The sequence below is a fragment of the Rhinoderma darwinii genome, chromosome 1 (genome assembly GCF_050947455.1).
Source record: "Rhinoderma darwinii isolate aRhiDar2 chromosome 1, aRhiDar2.hap1, whole genome shotgun sequence".
Lineage (NCBI taxonomy): Eukaryota > Metazoa > Chordata > Amphibia > Anura > Rhinodermatidae > Rhinoderma > Rhinoderma darwinii.
The window spans coordinates 115,731,730-115,751,267 of NC_134687.1; the positions used below are offsets into that span (position 1 = coordinate 115,731,730).

General features: G+C 40.0%; 1 protein-coding gene across 1 annotated transcript in view; it reads right to left on the reverse strand.

Moving 5' to 3' along the window:
* Positions 1-7,533: 7,533 nt before the first annotated feature.
* Positions 7,534-19,538, reverse strand: part of RXFP1 (relaxin family peptide receptor 1) — a 341,714-nt gene continuing 329,709 nt past the window's right edge. Inside the window, exon 18 of the mRNA XM_075849676.1 lies at positions 7,534-8,229. Coding sequence (XP_075705791.1) covers positions 7,934-8,229 — 296 coding nt within the window. The 3' untranslated portion in view covers positions 7,534-7,933. The remainder of the gene's footprint in view (positions 8,230-19,538) is intronic.

A 19,538-nucleotide genomic window follows, 5' to 3' on the forward strand; every position in this document is an offset into this window, starting at 1 on the left:
ATTCTAATAAAAAAGAGGCCTCAAAATGCACTAGGTGCTTCTTTGCTTCTAGGGCTTGTGTTTTAGTCCACGAGCGCACTAGAGCCACATGTGGGACATTTCTAAAAACTGCAGAATCTGGACAATACATATTTAATAGTATTTCTCTGGTAAAACCTTCTGTGTTACAGAAAAAAATTTAATAAAATTGAAATTCAGCAGAAAAAATGAAATTTGCAAATTTCATTTCCACTTTGCTTTAATTCCTGTGAAATGCCTGAAGGGTTAAAAAACTTTCTATATGCTGTTTTGAATACTTTGAGGGGTCTAGTTTTTAAAATGGGGTGTTTTATGGGGGCTTCTAATACATAGGCCCCTCAAATCCACTTCAGAACTGAACAGGTACCTTAAAAAAAAGGCTTTTGACATTTTCTTAAGAATATGAGAAATTGCTATTTATGTTCTAAGCCTTGTAACGTCCAAGAAAAATAAAATAATGTTCAAAAAACAATGCCAATCTAAAGTAGACATATGGGAAATGTGAACTAGTAACTATTTTGGGTGGTATAACCGTCTGTTTTTCAAGCAGATGCATTAAATTCTGAAAAATGCTATTTTTTGTAAATTTTCTCTAAATTTTGCAATTTTTCACCAATAAAGACTGAATATATCGACCAAATTTTACCACGAACATGAAGCCCAAAGTGTCACGAGAAAACAATCTCAGAATCGCTTGGATAGGTATAAGCATTCCGACGTTATTACCACATAAAGTGAAATATGTCAGATTTGAAAAATGGGCTCTGAGCCTTAAGGCCCAAACTAGGCTGCGTCCTTAAGGGGTTAAAATAAAAAGAATGCTAGAAATTGATCACTCTGTGTGTAATGAATCTGTATAATATGAGTTTCACTTTTTGAATTGAATTACTGAAATAAATTAACTTTTTGTTGATATTTTAATTCATTGAGAAGGACCTGTATATCAGAGATTGCTGCAGCAAGAGAAAAGCATGTGCAGCAGATGGAGAGATCAGCATTGGATCACTCCGGTCTAAATTGCCTCCCCAGCAACACCTCATCAGCTACTGGGGGGACGCCTTTTAGTTTGAGAAGAACTGCTTTAGATATACAGATCTAAGTGCTGCCATGAAATAATTGTCATAACCACTGTATTTGGGATGGCATTGGTTGTATATTGTGATAACTATCCAAAGACCTACAGTACTGTGCAAAAGTTTTAGGTAGTTGTGAAAAAATGCTGCAAAGTAAGGGTATGTTCACACGCACAAGTAAAAACGGCAGAAAATTAGAGCTGTTTCACAAAACGTTTTTTGAGGTGTTTTTTTTCTAGATGTTTTTTGAGCTGTTTTTCTATTGACAGTATGATAAATGGCTCCAAAAAGTCTCAAGAAGTGACATGCTCCTTCTTTTTACACTGTCTTTTAAAGAGGCGGTGTAAAAAAAAAAACCCTGACTGAACGAAACACCGTTTTTCCCATTGAATTCAATGGGCAGATGTTTGTAGGCGTTTAGCTACCGTTTTTCCAAGCGTATTTTGAGGCGTTTACACCCTGAAATACGCCTGAAAACTCTGCGTGTGCACATACCCTAAGAATGCTTTCAAAAATAGAAGTTTTTCAGTTTTTTTATCAATTAACAAAATACAAAGTGAATGAACAGAAATCTTAATCAAATCAATATTTGGTGTGACTACCCTTTGCCTTCAAAACAGCATCAATTCTTCTAGGTACACTTACACACAGTTTTTGAAGGAACTCTGCAGGGAGGTTGTCCCAAACATCTTGGGGAACTAACCACAGATCTGTGGATGTAGACTTCCTCAAATCCTTCTATCTCTTTATGTAATCTCAGACAGACTCGATGATGTTGAGATCAGGGCTTTGTGGGGGTCATATCCTCACTTCCAGGGCTTCTTTGTTATTCTTTACGCAGAAAATAGTTCTTAATGACATTGGCTGTATGTTTGGGGTCGGTGTCCTGCTGCAGAATAAATTTGGAGACAATCTGACGCCTCCTTGATGGTATTGCATGATAGATAAGTATCTGTCTGTATTTCTCAACATTTAGGACACCATTAATCCTGAACGAATCCCAAACTCCATTTGCTGAAATGCAGCCCCAAACTTGGAGGAACATCCACCATGCTTCACTGTTATCTGCAAACACTTATTGTACCGCTCTCCAGCCCTTCGGCAAACTGCCTTCTGTTACAGCCAAACATGTTACATTTTGACTCAACAGTCCAGAGCACCTGCTGCCACTTTTCTGCACCCCAGTTCCTATGTTTTCGTGCATAGTTAAGTCGCTTAACTACACATACAGACATGGAATACGGCAGCTCCAGTCCCATAGGGACTGCGAACGGGGCCCGTAACATCCACTATGGTGTACGCCGTCTGTGTGGGAACGGCGCCATTTTCCTGTGAACCGGAAGTCGCGGCCGGACAGTAAGATTACTACTTCCGGTCGCGGCTTCTGGACTTGTGCACATGGAGCAGCGGCAGCAGACGGAGCGGACGGTCCGGAGGGAGCGGCGGCGACTGGAGCAGGTAAGTGATTTCTATGTATGTTCGTGTTTTACTGTGTGTTTACTAGTGTATGTTAACCTACTACACTGTGTGTTAGCTCAAAAAATGGCGACACACAGTGTAGGAGGTTAGACCGTTCAATCCCCTCGTTTCTCCCGGCACTAGCCAGGATAAAGGAGGGGGGGATTCTGAGAGCTCACTAGAGCGAGGGATTTTTTCCCAATTTTGCAGCATAAAGCAATGTGGTTGCTTTACCACATGCAATGCTGCAATTTTGGGAATTGCTCCAACTAGTGACCAGCAATGGGAAATATTATAAATTAGAATCCAATTGAATCCAATTTATAATATTTCCTGACTCGTGAAAAAAATAAAAAAAATTAGAACAATGTTTAATCACCCACACACTAATTGTTTAACTAAAAAAAACAAAACATTTTTTCTAACAACACATTCCCTTTAAAGGGAATGTGTCACTAGAATTTTTTTAGTTAATTATTATTTAAGTGATTACACATTGTTTTAATTTTTTCACAAGTCAGGAAATATTATAAATTAGATTCTAATTTATAACATTTCCATGTGCTGGCCACTAGAGGGAGCAGTTCCCAAAATTGCAGCATGGTCAATGTGGTAAACAACCTCATTGATTTATGTTGCAAATTTGGGGTGTCCTCACACAATCCCCCCTCCCTTCTTCTGGCTAGTGCCAGGAGAAGGATGGGTTTGAATCTTCAAACATCCTACACTGTGTGCTGCCATTTTCTGAGCGACTGCACAGTGTAGGAGGATTAGATACAGTGCTCAGCAGACAGTATAACACAAACATAATACACACATCACATACACGAACATAAATTACGTTCTCCTGCCGCCTCTGCTCATATTCCTTGCGCCTTCACTTCCTTGAACATATGGCCGGAAGCCGCGGCCGAAAGTCGTCATCTTACTGTCCGGCAGCGGCTTCCGGTCCACATGAAAATGGCGCCGGATTTCGGTCTGCAAAACGAGCTTCGTTTTGGTCTGTGTGGGAGTGGCGCATGCGCCGTTCCCACACAGACGGCGTAGGCTTCAGAGAATGGAACTGCTCCCATTCGCCTTCTCTATGGGGTTGTATATGCCGTATTCCATCTCTGTATGTGTCGTTAATCGACACATACAGAGATGAAAAAAAATGGCAGCCCCCATAGAGAAGTAAAAGTAAGAACAAAGTAAAAAGTAGAACATGAGAACACAAATAAATAAAATTTGTTAATATATTAAATGCAATATGATAAAAAAATAAATAAATCATGACACCTTCCCTTTAACTCCTTGTATGGGGCATTCACAATGTATTGGCTCCAGCTATACAAAGATCTCTTGATTTGGAGCAAGTAAGGTGAGCGAGACAGAATTCTTGTGTTGTAGGATATTATCAAAGAAAATGTGTGTAAAGTACACTACCGTTCAAAAGTTTAGGGTCACTTAGAAATTTCCTTATTTTTGAAAGAAAAGCAGTTTTTTTCAATGAAGATAACATTAAATTAATCAGAAATACACTCTATATATTGTTAATGTGCTAAATGACTATTCTAGCTGCAAACGTCTGTTTTTTAATGCAATATCTACATAGGTGTATAGAGGCCCATTTCCAGCAACCATCACTCCAGTGTTCTAATGGTACATTGTGTTTGCTAACTGTTTTAGAAGGCTAATGGATGATTAGAAAACACTTGAAAACCCTTGTGCAATTATGTTAGCACCGCTGTAAACAGTTTTGCTGTTTAAAGGAGCTATAAAACTGACCTTCCTTTTAGCTAGTTGAGAATCTGGAGCATTACATTTGTGGGTTCGATTAAACGCTCCAAATGGCTAGAAAAAGAGAGCTTTCATGTGAAACTCGACAGTCTATTCTTGTTCTAAGAAATGAAGGCTATTCCATGCGAGAAATTGCCAAGAAACTGAAGATTTCCTACAACGGTGTGTACTACTCCCTTCAGAGGACCGCACAAACTGGCTCTAACCAGAGTAGAAAGAGAAGTGGGAGGCCCCGCTGCACAACTGAGCAACAAGACAAGTACATTAGAGTCTCTAGTTTGAGAAAAAGACGTCTCACAGGTCCTCAACTGGCAGCTTCATTAAATAGTACCCGCAAAACGCCAGTGTCAACGTCTACAGTGAAGAGGCGACTCCAGGATGCTGGCCTTCAGGGCAGAGTGGCAAAGAAAAAGCCATATCTGAGACTGACTAATAAAAGGAAAAGATTAATATGGGCAAAAGCACACAGACATTGGACAGAGGAAGATTGGAAAAAAGTGTTCTGGACAGACGAATCGAAGTTTGAGGTGTTTGGATCATACAGAAGAACATTTGTGAGACGCAGAACAACTGAAAAGATGCTGGAAGAGTGCCTGACACCATCTGTCAAGCATGGTGGAGGTAATGTGATGGTCTGGGTTTGCTTTGGTGCTGGTAAAGTGGGAGATTTGTACAAGGTAAAAGGGATTTTGAATAAGGAACGCTATCGCTTCATTTTGCAGCGCCATGCCATACCCTGTGGACAGCGCTTGATTGGAGCCAATTTCATCCTACAACAGGACAATGACCCAAAGCACACCTCCAAATTATGCAAGAACTATTTAGGGAAGAAGCAGGCAGCTGGTATTCTATCTGTAATGGAGTGGCCAGCGCAGTCACGAGATCTCAACCCCATAGAGCTGTTGTGGGAGCAGCTTGACCGTATGGTACGCAAGAAGGGCCCATCAAGCCAATCCAACTTGTGGGAGGGCCTTCTGGAAGCATGGGGTGAAATTTCTCCCGATTACCTCAGCAAATTAACAGCTAGAATGCCAAAGGTCTGCAATGCTGTAATTGCTGCAAATGGAGCATTCTTTGACGAAAGCAAAGTTTGAAGGAGAAAATTTATTATTTCAAATAAAAATCATTATTTCTAACCTTGTCAATGTCTTGACTATATTTTCTAATCATTTTGCAACTCATTTGATAAATATAAGTGTGAGTTTTCATGGAAAACACAAAATTGTCTGGATGACCCCAAACTTTTGAACGGTAGTGTAAGTAAATGTTGCTTATATGAAAAATTGCAAATAAGAGGATATGTTCTACAGTTACTACTTTGCTTACTACGCATGGACGTTATTTTAGTATTCTTGGCTCAGCACAATTCATTTTTGCATTGTGTATGAAGCATATTATTATATAAATAATAGTTAAACATGTCTTAGGCCCCATGCACACGACCGTGCCCGCAATCACGGCCCGCGATTGCGGGCACGGCCGGCCGCTGACTGACAGCCGCATTTTCGGGCCGTGCTCCCATACAAAGCATGGGAGCACGGCCCGCAAAATGCGAAAGAACGGACATGTTCCATAATTCCCGGAACATTTCCACGGCACTGACACCCTTCCGTAGTGCTACGGAAAGGTGTCAGTGTTCAATGAAAGTGGCTCCGTTTTTGCGGACCGCAATTGCGGTCCGCAAAAACTGAGGTTTTTTGCTGTCGTGTGCATGGGGCCTTAGAGCCTTGGCTCTTGTCACTGGAAGAAAATGTAAAGACGTAGTTCGTTCGTTTTGCCTTAACCAGTTTACTCTTTATCACGTTTAATGATTAAAAGTCCGTTTGTTTTGCATCCATATCTAAATCACCATTTAGAGGGTCTTTTATCACCCAATGTCTGTCCTTCCTTTCACAAGCAAGTGCATTTTGTCTAAAAATAGGATTGGTGAGGGCTTAAAGAGGCTCTGTCACCAGATTATAAGTGTCCTATCTCCTACATAATCTGATCGGCGCTGTAATGTAGATAACAGCAGTGTTTTTTATTTTGAAAAACTATCATTTTTGAGTAAGTTATGAGCAATTTTAGATTTATGCTAAATATACTAAGTATACCAAAGCATTATATATGCGATCGGCACATCGCATAGTGAAGTCCCCTGGTGGGACTTAAAAAAAAAAATGTCAATCAGTTAAATAAAGTTTGTGGAAAAAAAATAATAATTACAGTCAAAATCGATCGTAACAACTTGACCAATAAAATGAACACAATTAAACCGCCGGATGAACGGCGTCCAAAAAAAACGCAAAAAACAACGCCAAAATTCTTTCTTTTCTTCCATTCCCCCCATAAAAAATAAAATAAAAATTAATCTATAAGTCCTATGTACCCCAACATAGTACTAATGAAAACTACACATTGTCCCGCAAAAATCAAGCCCACATACGGCCATATTGACGGAAAAATAAAAAAATGACGGCTCTTGGAATGCGGTGATGCAAAAACAAGTAATTTTTTTCTAAAAGGGTTTTTATTGTGCAAACGTAGGAAAACATATAAAACCTTTACATATTTGGTATCCCCGTAATCGTGCCGACCCATTGAATAAACTAAACATGTTATTTACGCTGCATAGTAAACGGCGTAAATTTATAACGTGAAAATTAATGCTGGAATAGCTGCTTATTTTCAATTCTCTCCTAAAATAAAGTTAACAAAAGTTAATCAATATATTGTAAGCATCTAAAAATGGTACAATTACAAAATACAACTCGTCCCACAAAAAACAAGCCCTTATACGGCTATGTCGACAGAATAAAAAAAAAGTTACGACTCTTGGAATGCGACTGTGAGAAAACAAAAAATAATCCTTGGTCATTAACTCGCAAAATGGCCCGGTCATTAAGGGGTTAATGACCAACTGGGCGTGTTTTACTTTTTAGCAACTGGGCGTTGTACAGAGGAGTGTATGAGGCTGACCAATCAGCGACCAATCAGTGTCCTGCACTTCTCATTGTTCCAGCCCAGCTTCTTTCACTGCACAATCTCACTGTGCTGTGGATCATGCTGGGCTGGAACAATGAGAAGTGTATGATGCTGATTGGTCAGCGTCATACACTCCTCTGTACAACGGCCAGTTGGTAAAAAGTAAAAACACGCCCAGTTGTCTATTAAGAAACTAATTAGCATAAATCTGAAATTGCTCATATCTTGCTCAAAAATGATCGTTTTTCAAAATAAAAAGCACTTATAATCTGGTGACAGAGCCTCTTTAAGTGCTTTGCTCGCACACAAGATTTGTACTATAAAATGAAACATGATCTGTCTTGACTTTTTTGGCTCCATTTTCAGTCCATCTTCCACCAATTCTGGTGATTCAGCCTTCACGTGGGTGGACCATGCTAACATAATAATAGTGCGGATACAAAAAAAATCTAGAAAACTTACAACATTATACATATTATATTCCGCTCAGCCATTAGTCCAGGCAGGAGCATACAGTCTTTTGTTTCATAGCTGGTTTCCAGTCAATCAGTAGTCAGAAGATCAGAAGACGGATTCATCCTTTCTTGGGTCCGCTTACCGCTTATTTGGATAGTAAAAAAATACAAAGTTGTTGCCTGCTACTATGCATAGCTCAGTCTTGTGGTGTGAGTAGCTACTGATACTTCAGAGTCTGTGTAAAGACCAGGTCTCATTATTTCTGCAGAAATGTCTTGTAGTGGCCACATCTCTACCCAGAAAAAGGATGGTGAATAAACCTTTGGTCTGCTTTTGTTCCCAATAGAACGTCGTTGTTTATAGTTGCTCCAAATCTGACAGATCAGTTCTTTAAATGGTCTAGTTGTTATGGTGTACAAGATGGGATTGAGGGCACTGTTTATTGGTAGTATGAAGATCACCACCCAAGAACTGATGGAACCTGAAGGACACAATAAGAGATCTGTTACTTCTTATAGTTTGTAGATTTGTAATTGTACATGAACATACCAGTCTAAATGGTCGATTTCCTTGCCTCATTCCACTTTTACTATATACGTATCATGTTTCACAAGTGATTAAATAAAATAAGAACATATTTATTCACAATGATCCAGGTAACGAGTTTCAAATATCAGATATGCGGAGACAAAATACAAAATTCCTGCAGATGTTGCATCTCTGCTGCTGTACATTGAACTGCATGACCATTCAATGATTATTTAAAGAGGCTCTCTCACCAGATTATAATTGCCCTATCTATGTAATGTAGATTGTAGTTTTTATTTTGAAAACCATCATTTTTGAGCAAGTTATGAGCAATTTTAGATTTATGCAAATTTTTTTCTTAATAGACAACTGGCCGTTTTTTACCTTTTTACCAAATGGGTGTTGTAAAGAGAAGTGTATGACACTGACCAATCCATGTCATACACTTCTCTCCATTCATTTTTAGCTGTAATCGCAGCACCGCGTGATCTCGCAAGATCACGCTGTACTGTCACATACTCCCACATTAACTTTACCGAAGTGTCTTGAGAGTGAATAGACCTCGCTGGATGCGATGTCTATTCACACTCCCGAAACTTCGGTAAAGTTTCTGTGGGACTTGCTCACACTGCACAGCGTGATCTCGCGAGATCATGCTCTGCTGTCTTTCACAGCGTGATCTTGCGAGATCACGCTGTGCTGTGATTAAATGCCACAGAAACTTTACCGAAGTGTCAGGAGTGTGAATAGACATCGCATCCTGGCTGGAAGCAATGTCTATTCACTCTCAAGACACTTCGGTAAAGTTATTGTGGGAGTATGTGCTGCGATTACAGATAAAAATGAATGGAGAGACGTGTATGACGCTGATTGGTCAGCGTCATACACTTCTCTTTACAACGCCCAGTTGGTAAAAAGTAAAAAACGCCCAGTTGTCTATTAAGAAACTAACTAGCATAAATCTAAAATTGTTCATAACTTGCTAAAAAATTATTGTTTTTCAAAATAAACACCACTGTTATCTACATTACAGCGCCGATCAGATTATGTAGGAGATAGAGCACTTGTAACCTGGTGACAGAGCCTCTTTAAGTTGCTAAGAGGGAATAACGTACCTGAAGAAGCTAAATCAAGGGTGGCAACCAATATGGATGCACTTCCTGCTGTCAATTTTTGCAAAATGCCCGAACAACAATGTCACCCTGTATGGTAATCATAATTACCAAAGTGTGGATATTGCTCTAACTTCTGTTTTACTAAAAACATATACCTACTTTGCCCCTTTCCAGTGCTGTCTCTGCCCGCCATCGCAATGAGTCTCGCGGCTCCCCGTTTAACCAGAAAGGAAGGTGCTATATTTAAAACTGCTATGCACTGGCCTGTCATTTATTAAGGTGTATTCCATAGTTACGCTCTTTTCTCCTGTATATTGTGTATATTCCTGTTTGACCCAGCTCATCTGACTACTGTCCTGAATACCAGAACTGTACCTAATATCTGACTCTGCTGCAATTCCATTAAAGACCACTAGCTTCCTATGTATGTTCTATCTTACCCCTGGAACCACATCTGTTTCTGCCTGAAACTCCATGTCAACTACTGAACTGCGTGACCTCACTTCATGCCTCTCCGTGTTATTTTTCCTGGTACGTTTATATACCCTTTGTTATTGCAATTGCCGATAGCAACCGTATCTCTTTTATTTTTGGTCTGGTTTTGGCTAACGTTATCCCGAGAATTAACCAGCTGGCTAGAGGCACTTAAGTCATGGGGCCAGCTAAATATCTCGACCCTAACCAATGTTGTAGGAAAGGGAAAAGCAATTTGTAAAATTGTGCCATCGGGTTGGTTCTTTCTCTGGGTATCGTAGGAATCAGAACCTTACAACTAATATATAACTAATTTTACATTTTGGGTAGAAGTCTTCTGTTTGTTCTCCCAGCCGACAACACCAGGATAACAAAATCTGTATCAATGAACTAGGTGGTAGGTCTGAAGACAGTATAATGTGTTTGGTTTGGATTAATAAATGAGTTCTGTATTAATTCATCCTTAGATTTTATGAACATTTGTTCACAATTTAAAAAGGTGGAGTGGGTGAAAGATAGATGAAAATAATATTGCAATTATGTATTTACAGTAGAGTTAACCCTCATGACTTAAGAGTACCTGCAAAATATATTTGATAGATGTGAAGTATATTCAAATGTACCATATTTTTCTAAACAAGTAACAATATTAACATTGTAATTTCCAGATTCTTAACTTTAGAGCCCTCGTAACATAAGCATAAAATTGGGAACAAACAGACATCTTTAACTTGACGAAATATCACAGCACTATTAACCTTACGCTACTCGCATTTTTATTTGCCAGCCGATCGCCCCAGTTTAAAATGTTAGTACTACAGTCCATATTATGCAGTGGCTGTTCCTTATTAAAATATAAATTTTATACCACCTGGAAGCTTTCTAGATCAAACACAAGCATAAAGCACAATTCAAGCCATCACTATTTATCTCTTTAATATTCATAGAATTCTCAGGGTTTGAGATTAAATATGACAATTTAGACATAAGCTATAAAGTCATAAAGACACTGAAGAAAATTTCTTCACTTCAAAATAGAATTTCAGATTTGTCATAGATAAATCAGAGGGTATAAAATGTCATTTCTAAAACTGACTCACATTTACAATAATTGTTCATTTACATATACACTACCGTTCAAAGGTTTAGGGTCACTTAGAAATTTCCTTATTTTTGAAAGAGAAGCACAGTTTTTTTCAATGAAGATAACATTAAATTAATCAGAAATACACTCTATACATTGTTAATGTGCTAAATGACTATTCTAGCTGCAAACGTCTGGTTTTTAATGCAATATCTACATAGGTGTATAGAGGCCCATTTCCAGCAACCAACACTACAGTGTTCTAATGGTACATTGTGTTTGCTAACTGTGTTAGAAGGCTAATGGATGATTAGAAAACACTTGAAAACCCTTGTGCAATTATGTTAGCACCGCTGTAAACAGTTTTGCTGTTTAGAGGAGCTATAAAACTGACCTTCCTTTGAGCTAGTTGAGAATCTGGAGCATTACATTTGTGCGTTCGATTAAACTCTCCAAATGGCTAGAAAAAGAGAGCTTTCATGTGAAACTCGACAGTCTATTCTTGTTCTTAGAAATTAAGGCTATTCCATGCGAGAAATTGGCAAGAAACTGAAGATTTCCTACAACGGTGTGTACTACTCCCTTCAGAGGACAGCACAAACAGGCCCAAACAGAGTCGAAAGAGAAGTGGGAGGCCCCGCTGCACAACTGAGCAACAAGACGAGTACATTAGAGTCTCTAGTTTGAGAAATAGACGCCTCACAGGTCCTCAACTGGCAGCTTCATTAAATAGTACCCGCAAAACGCTAGTGTCAACGTCTACAGTGAAGAGGCGACTCCGGGATTCTGGCCTTCAGGGCAGAGTGGCAAAGAAAATGCCATATCTGTGACTGGCTAATAAAAGGAAAAGATTAATATTGGCAAAAGCACACAGACATTGGACAGAGGAAGATTGGAAAAAAGTGTTATGGACAGACGAATCGAAGTTTGAGGTGTTTGGATCACACAGAAGAAGATTTGTGAGACGCAGAACAACTGAAAAGATGCTGGAAGAGTGCCTGACGCCATCTGTCAAGCATGGTGGAGGTAATATGATGGTCTGGGGTTGCTTTGGTGCTGGTAAAGTGGGTGATTTGTACAAGGTAAAAGGGATTTTGAATAAGGAAGGCTATCACTCCATTTTGCAACGCCATGCCATACCCTGTGGACAGCGCTTGATTGGAGCCAATTTCATCCTACAACAGGACAATGACCCAAAGCACACCTCCAAATTATGCAAGAACTATTTAGGGAAGAAGCAGGCAGCTGGTATTCTATCTGTAATGGAGTGGCCAGCGCAGTCACCAGATCTCAACCCCATAGAGCTGTTGTGGGAGCAGCTTGACCGTATGGTACGCAAGAAGTGCCCATCAAGCCAATCCAACTTGTGGGAGGGGCTTCTGGAAGCATGGGGTGAAATTTCTCCTGATTACCTCAGCAAATTAACAGCTAGAATGGCAAAGGTCTGCAATGCTGTAATTGCTGCAAATGGAGCATTCTTTGACGAAAGAAAAGTTTGAAGGAGAAAATTATTATTTCAAATAAAAATCATTATTTCTAACCTTGTCAATGTCTTGACTATATTTTCTAGTCATTTTGCAACTCATTTGATAAATATAAGTGTGAGTTTTCATGGAAAACACAAAATTGTCTGGGTGACCCCAAACTTTTGAACGGTAGTATGTGTATATATATATATATATATATATATATACATACATACAGGGTGGGCCATTTATATGGATACACCTAAATAAAATGGGAATGGTTGGTGATATTAACTTCCTGTTTGTGGCACATTAGTATATGGGAGGGGGGAAACTTTTCAAGCTGGGTGTTGACCATGGTGGCCATTTTGAAGTCGGACATTTTGTATCCAACTTTAGTTTTTTCAATGGGAAGAGGGTCATGTGACACATCAAACTTATCGAGAATTTCACAAGAAAAACAATGGTGTGCTTGGTTTTAACGTTACTTTATTCTTACATGAGTTATTTACAAGTTTCTGACCACTTATAAAATGTGTTCAAAGTGCTGCCCATTGTGTTGGATTGTCAATGCAACCCTCTTCTCCCACTCTTCACACACTGATAGCAACACCGCAGAAGAAATGCTAGCACAGGCTTCCAGTATCCGTAGTTTCAGTTGCTGCACATCTCGTATCTTCACAGCATAGACAATTGCCTTCAGATGACCCCAAAGATAAAAGTCTAAGGGGGTCAGATCGGGAGGTATTTCTTCTGCGGTGTTGCTATCAGTGTGTGAAGAGTGGGAGAAGAGGGTTGCATTGACAATCCAACACAATGGGCAGCACTTTGAACACATTTTATAAGTGGTCAGAAACTTGTAAATAACTCATGAAAGAATAAAGTAACGTTAAAACCAAGCACACCATTGTTTTTCTTGTGAAATTCTCGATAAGTTTGATGTGTCACATGACCCTCTTCCCATTGAAAAAACTAAAGTTGGATACAAAATGGCCGACTTCAAAATGGCCGCCATGGTCAACACCCAGCTTGAAAAGTTTCCCCCCTCCCATATACTAATGTGCCACAAACAGGAAGTTAATATCACCAACCATTCCCATTTTATTTAGGTGTATCCGTATAAATGGCCCACCCTGTATATATACAGCTTTGCTTTGTTAAAAAGAAAAAATTGTCCCTTAAATGCTATCATTTACTGTTTTACAGCCACTGTCTGTTAATAACTACGAATGAATCTCTCCTCACACAATGCAGGTAATGTTTCAGTCCAGTTCTCTAACCCAATGAAATATATGTATTTTAAGCCAGTCATTTATTTTCACTATAATAGACTTCCAAATTGGTCTGTTGGATGGGGGGGCACAAATCACTATAGCTTTTATTATCCTCTTACTATTTTTTGTTTGTTGGTCCCAAAACCTGGTGAGGGGTTGCCAGAGATGCTGCCCGTTTGGTAACATATGCCGTTAGGTATTGTGTCCACCTGAAGAAAAGTCTAGGGCGTTTAATGTGCGGAAAAAACAATAACATAAAAATCTACCCCTTAAAATTAACAGTTCATACATTTAAGTTACACTGATAAAAGTCATTGTTGTCTAGCTATAATGTTAAGAAATTATGTTTACTTCTTAGGCTGGGTTCACACGACCTATTTTCAGACGTAAACGAGGCGTATTATGCCTCGTTTTACGTCTGAAAATAGGGCTACAATACGTCGGCAAACATCTGCCCATTCATTTGAATGGGTTTGCCGACGTATTGTGCAGACGACCTGTAATTTACGCGTCGTCGTTTGACAGCTGTCAAACGACGACGCGTAAATTGACTGCCTCGGCAAAGAAGTGCAGGACACTTCTTTGCAACGTAATTTGAGCCGTTCTTCATTGAACACAATGAAGAGCAGCTCAAGATATACGAGCGTCACAGACGCCTCGTATATTACGAGGAGGAGCATTTACGTCTGAAACGACGAAGCTGTTTTCTTCTGAAAACAGGCTGTCATTTCAGCCGTAAAAGCCAGCTAGCGTGTGAACATACCCTCAGTTCCACCAAGTATAATTTAACTGGCATAACTGCGTGTAATCTCAGTGCAGACATTAAAGGGATATCCATTCAGGATATCCCCTGTCTATTTGCCGTATATATATATGGGTGTCACATAGGTGGAACCGCTGTTCAGGTCGCCTTTCTATTAGCCAGAGAGGAGAATCAATGTGGAGCGGAGCAACAATATGTTACATATTACATAACCTTCCCACCGCAGCCATATTTTATTTTTCCATTTTCGTGTTTTTCCTCCCCACCTTCCAAAAGTTCTATCTTTTTAATTTTTCTGTTGTCATAGCAGTATGAGGGCTTTTTTTTGTGGGACTAGTAGTTTTTAATGGCACCATTTAATGTACCATGTATTGTACTGAGAAAATGAAAAATAATATTTTGTGGGGTGGAATGGAGAAAAAACAGCAATTCATTAATTTTTTTAATATATTTTTTTTAAAGCGTTCACTCTGCAGTAAAAAGTATAATATGATTATGGTGATCGGAATAGTTTTTTCATTTTTTACTACTTTTACAAAATAAAAAACATTTGATAAAAAAAAGACCCATAACTTTTTTTATTTTTCTGTTCATGGAGCTTTGTGGGGTCTTGATATTTGTGGGGCGAGCTTTAGTTTTTATTGGTACCATTTTTGGGTACATGCAAGGTTATGATCACTTTTTATATAACTTTTCTTTCAATAGGCAAAGTGACCAATAAACATCAATTCTGAAGTTTTTTATATATTTTCTTCACGGTGTTGCTCATGCCAGATAAATAATGTTATATTGTAATAGTTTAAACTTTTATGGATGCGGCTATACTCAAAATGATTAATTGTTTATACTTATGTATTACAGTGCATTGTGCTTTTTGGCGTCTCCTATTAAGGTCTTATGCCCATGATTGCGGGCACAGACGGCCGCGGAGTGTCATCTGCGTGCCACCTGCAATCACTGAACATGCACACAAAACATGTGCATTTATTTCAATGATGCCGGACCGCAATTGTGGACCGTACAATGACTTGTTCTAAGTTTTTGCTGCCACCACCTGGTCCGTGTAAACCACGGTCGTGTGTATGGGCCCATAGAAATGAATGGGTCTGTAATTCATCCATACTTTTGAGAATGAATTGCGAATGCAAAAACACGTTCGCTTGCACGAGGCCTTAGGCCTCATTTACACGAGCGTAATATACGCGCGTGCGACGCGCGTGCTTTTCACGCGTGTCGTACGCACCTATATTACTCTATGGGGCCGTGCAGACGATGCGTGAATTTTGCACAGCGCGAGTGCGTTGCGTAAAACTAACGACATGTTCTAAAATTCTGAGTTTTTCGTGCATCACGCACCCATTGAAGTCAATGGGTGCGTGAAAACCACGAAGGTCGCACGGAAGCACTTCCGTGCGAACTGCGTGATTCGCGCAAGAGCTGTAAAACTGAATGTAAACAGAAAAGCACCACGTGCTTTTCTGTTTACAAACATCCGAACGGAGTGTCTTACACATGAGCGAACCGACCTTTACCGGGTTCGGCCGAACTCGTTTTGACCGAACCCGGCAGGAGACAGTCACTGTGCAGGGTGCTGAAAGAGTTAAACTGATTCAGCACCCTGGACAGTGACTTCCGATTCCAATAAACGTGAACGTGTAAAAAAAAAAAAAGTTCTGACTTACCGATAACTCCTGGCTTCTTCCTCCAGTCTGACCTCCCGGGATGACAATTCAGTCCAGACCAGACAGCCGCAGCCAATCACAAGCCAAGCACAGGCTGCAGCGGTCACATGGACTGCCGCGCCATCCAGGGAGGTGGGGCCAGATGTCAAGAGAGGCGCGTCACCAAGGACGCGTCACCAAGGACGCGTCACCAAGGCAACGGCCGGGAAGTTCTCGGTAAGTACGAACCTCTTTTTTTTTTAAACAGGTTACTCGATATGGTGATCGGAATGCACTGTCGAGGGTGCTGAAAGAGTTACTGCCGATCAGTTAACTCTTTCAGCACCATGGACAGTGACTGACGTCGACTAGCCTCATCTCTATGATGGCGGCTGTGCGAAAATCACGCAGCCGCGCAAAACGCAAACGCTCGTGTAAATGAGGCCTTAGTCCTATAAAAGCCCTACCGATCCCGATCATTGATGCAATGTGTATGCTGTTAAACACAGCTGACACCTGTGGCATATGAAGCGGGCTCAGTCCGTGAGCCCGCTCCATGCTCCCCCCCTCCTGACTATGTACATAAAATTTCAGAAAGGGGTTAAATGAGTACCATAGTACTCCATGAAATTTAGTGTTTAAGGAACAAACGAGATCTAGGAGCTGTACTGTAGCATGTAGTGGGTCCTATCCTCAGAGGAATCTTGACAAAAGACCTCAAACCTAAATTAGACCACAATCCAAAAGAAGAGGCAGCACTTCAATAATATAGAAAAATCCAAAATGTATCCACCCAACATACAGGCAACGTTTCACCGTCCCATTAAAGGCATTTTCAAGCTTGAAAATGCCTTCAATGGGAAGGTGAAACGTTGCCTGTATGTTGGGTGAATAAATTTTGGATTTTTCTATATCATTGGAGTGCTGCCGCTTATTTTGGATTGTAGTCTAATTTAGTGTTTAAGTGCACCTGCCGCTTCTCTGATAATAGCGGCTGATTGCCGGGGGTTCCTTCAGCCAGACACCCAGTGATCAGTTCACCACTAGCGGAGCTGCCTGAAGAAAGGTAATTGTCCTAGTTGGACAACCTCTTTAAACAAGCAAGGGAAGTTGCAAGATTTCAGCTCTGAAGTCTACATAACTGTGAATGCAGCTTAGTACTATAAGACCAACCGTAACAGGATCAGTACCACGTAAGTAATATATGTACAAAGTTACTCAGCTTTTTAAGTAGGTTTTCTATAGTATACTCTAGAAAATTAAATGCTGCTCAAATTTTAACATACGCTTTTAAAATTGAACACGTGTAATACATGTGTATATATACTGTAAATATATATATCTATATATATATATATATATATATATATATATATATATATACACACACACACACAGGATGGGCCATTTATATGGATACACCTAAATGAAATGGTAATGGTTGGTGATATTAACTTCCTGTTTGTGGCACATTAGTATATGGGAGGGGGGAAACTTTTCAAGCTTGGTGTTGACCATGGCGGCCATTTTGAAGTCGGCCATTTTGTATCCAACTTTAGTTTTTTCAATGGGAAGAGGATCATGTGACACATCAAACTTATCGAGAATTTCACAAGAAAAACAATGGTGAGCTTGGTTTTAACGTTACTTTATTCTTACATGAGTTATTTACAAGTTTCTGACCACTTATAAAATGTGTTCAAAGTGCTGCCCATTGTGTTGGATTGTCAATGCAACCCTCTTCTCCCACTCTTCACACACTGATAGCAACACCGCAGAAGAAATGCTAGCACAGGCTTCCAGTATCCGTAGTTTCAGTTGCTGCACATCTCGTATCTTTACAGCATAGACAATTGCCTTCAGATGACCCCAAAGATAAAAGTCTAAGGGGGTCAGATCGGGAGACCTAGGGGGCCATTCAACTGGCCCACGACGAGCAATCCACTTTCCAGGAAACTCTTCATCTAGGAATGCTCGGACCTGACACCCATAATGTGGTGGTGCACCATCTTGCTGGAAAAACTCAGGGAACGTGCCAGCTTCAGTGCATAAAGAGGGAAACACATCATCATGTAGCAATTTCAGATATCCCGTGGCCTTGAGGTTTCCATTGATGAAGAATGGCCCCACTATCTTTATCAGAAACTTGTAATTAACTCATGAAAGAATAAAGTACCGTTAAAACCAAGCACACCATTGTTTTTCTTGTGAAATTCTCGATAAGTTTGATGTGTCACATGACCCTCTTCTCATTGAAAAAACGAAAGTTGGATACAAAATGGCCGACTTCAAAATGGCCACCATGGTCAACACCCAGCTTGAAAAGTTTCCCCCCTCCCATATACTAATGTGCCACAAACAGGAAGTTAATATCACCAACCATTCCCATTTTATTTAGGTGTATCCATATAAATGGCCCACCCTGTATATATAATCATTAAATAACTGCCATGTGTATAGGAAAATGCTAAATGCCTTCCAGCAATGTAATTGTCTAAGGGTATGTTCACACGCTGAGCCAAAAACATCTGAAAATACGGAGCTGTTTTCAAGGGTAAAACAGCACCTGATTTTCAGATGTTTTTTGAGCAACTCACGTTTTTCGCGCCGTTTTCGCGGCGTTTTCGTGCCGTTTTTTCGGCCGTTTTTGGAGCTGTTTTCAATAGAGTCTATGAGAAAACAGCTCCAAAAACGTCCCAAGAAGTGTCCTGCACTTCTTTTGATGAGGCTGTAATTTTACGCGTCGTTTTTTGACAGCTGTCAAACGACGACGCGTAAAATACAGGTCGTCGGCAAACCCATTCAAATGAATGGGCAGATGTTTGCCGACGTATTGGAGCCGTATTTTCAGACGTAAGGGTATGTGCACACGTAGTCACCAAAAACGTCTGATAATCCAGAGCTGTTTTCAAGGGAAAACAGACCCTGCTTTTCAGACGTTTTTTTGTCCAACTCGCATTTTTCGCTGCATTTTTCGCGCCGTTTTCGCAGCATTTTTTACGTCCGTTTTTGGAGCTGTTTTCATTGGAGTCTATGAGAAAACAGCTCCAAAAACGTCCAAAGAAGTGTCCTGCACTTCTTTTGCCGAGGCTGTATTTTTACGCGTCGTCGTTTGACAGCTGTCAAACGACGACGCGTAAATAACAGGTCGTCTGCACAGTACGTCGGCAAACCCATTCAAATGAATGGGCAGATGTTTGCCGACGTATTGTAGCGCTATTTTCAGACGTAAAACGAGGCATAATACGCCTCGTTTACGTCTGAAAATAGGTCGTGTGAACCCAGCCTTAGTCTCTGTGTGTGTAAATTGCCAATATTAAATATATATAGAACAAAATGATATGTTGCATATATACCCTACCCCTCAACCTTTGTGATATTCACTCTATTCCTTTTGCCAGCACTGTTAACTTATTACAGGCTAT